The sequence below is a fragment of the Meleagris gallopavo genome, unplaced genomic scaffold (genome assembly GCF_000146605.3).
Source record: "Meleagris gallopavo isolate NT-WF06-2002-E0010 breed Aviagen turkey brand Nicholas breeding stock unplaced genomic scaffold, Turkey_5.1 ChrUn_random_7180001948854, whole genome shotgun sequence".
NCBI lineage: Eukaryota > Metazoa > Chordata > Aves > Galliformes > Phasianidae > Meleagris > Meleagris gallopavo.
In genome coordinates, this window is record NW_011210463.1 from 1 (window position 1) to 1559 (window position 1559).

Below are 1559 nucleotides of genomic sequence, written 5' to 3' on the forward strand. Positions count from 1 at the left end.
CGCTGTCCCCGCAGTGTGCGGCGCCCACCTCCGCGCCCTGGTGCGCACGCAGGAGCTCTTTCGCACGCGCAGTTCGGGGACGCCCCGTATCCGGGGGGCAGCGACTGCCGCTGGGTGCTGGCGGCCGAGCCGGGCTACGGGGTGGAGCTGATCTTCCAGAGCTTCGAGGTGGAGGAGGAGGCGGATTGCGGCTACGATTTCCTGGAGCTCTTCGACGGAGCCGACGACACCGCGCCGCGCCTCGGCCGCTTCTGCGGCTCCGGGGTGAGCCTGAAACGGGGGGTGGGGGAAGGATGCAGCCCCTGTGTGCATCCATGCGCGTGCTGCGTGCAGCAGGGTGATCCAGGTTGGGATTTGGGGGCTGAAGGAGGAATGTGGGGCTGAAGGAGGGATGCAGCCCCTGTGTGCATCCATGCGCATGCTGCATGCAGCAGGGTGATCCAGGTTGGGATTTGGGGTTTGGAAGGAGGGATGCAGCCCCTGTGTGCATCCATGCACATGCTGCATGCAGCAGGGTGATCCAGGTTGGGATTTGGGCTTTGGAAGGAGGGATGCAGTCCCTGTGTGCATCCATGCGCATGCTGCATGCAGCAGGGTGATCCAGGTTGGGATTTGGGGGCTGAAGGAGGGATGCAGCCCCTGTGCGTGGCGATGCCTGCAGTGCATGCAGCTCTTGGGTGGGGGTTGGGGTCTGAAGGAGGGATGCAGTCCCTGTGTGCATCCGTGCATGCGGTGCATGCAGCAGGGTGATCCAGGTTGGGATTTGGGGGCTGAAGGAGGGATGCAGCACCCGTGCATGGCAGTGCTCACGGTGCGTGCAGCTCTTGGCTGGGATTTGGGCCCCAAAGGGAGGTCGCAGCCCCCATGCATGCAATACCTGTGGTGCATGCAGTCCTTGGGATGTGGGGTTTGAAGGAAGGGTGTCTCCTGCGTGCATCCATGCACGTGCTGCATGCAGCAGAGCGATCCCAGGTTGGGATTTGGGGTCTGAAGAGAGGTTGCAGCCCCCATGCATGGTGATGACTGCGGTGCATTGCAGCAGAAACAGCCCAGGCTGGGACGTGGGGGCTGGAAAAGGGCTGCGGCCGCTGTGCGTGGTGATGGCCACGATGCACGCAGCCCTCGGGGTGGGTTTGGGATCTGAAAGAAGGATGCAGCCCCCGTGCATGGCCACGGCTGTGGTGCATGCAGCAGGGCGATCCCAGGATGGGATGTGGGGGCTGACGGAGGGATGCAGCCCCCATGCGTGGCAATGCAGCTCCCAGGCTGCAATCCGTGCAGGGCGCAGCAGTGGGGGGCAGCAATGCCCTGCACTGAGTGCATCCCCCCACCCCCCCGCAGCCCCCGAGCCGCTGTACTCAGCCGGAGATGCGGTGCTGCTGCACTTCCACTCTGATGACACCATCAACAAGAAGGGTTTCCACCTGCGCTACACCAGCACCAAATTCCAGGACACGCTGCATGCCAGGAAGTGACGGCAGCCCGCAGCCCCCGAGGGGGGGCAGATGGACGGGAATGGGGGGGGGGCGGCCAGGGAGCTCCAAACCCACAGGACTGTA

At 64.5% G+C, this 1559-nt stretch overlaps 1 protein-coding gene across 1 annotated transcript; it reads left to right on the forward strand.

Annotated features, from left to right (window-relative positions):
- Positions 1 to 10: 10 nt before the first annotated feature.
- Positions 11 to 1551, forward strand: LOC104916826 (bone morphogenetic protein 1-like; the record flags this gene model as incomplete). The annotated part of the gene is given in 3 exon segments (XM_019611553.1): positions 11 to 59; positions 62 to 264; positions 1342 to 1551. Coding segments are annotated over 3 exon segments (462 nt in total), but the record flags the coding sequence as incomplete, so codon positions are not given.
- Positions 1552 to 1559: the final 8 nt, after the last annotated feature.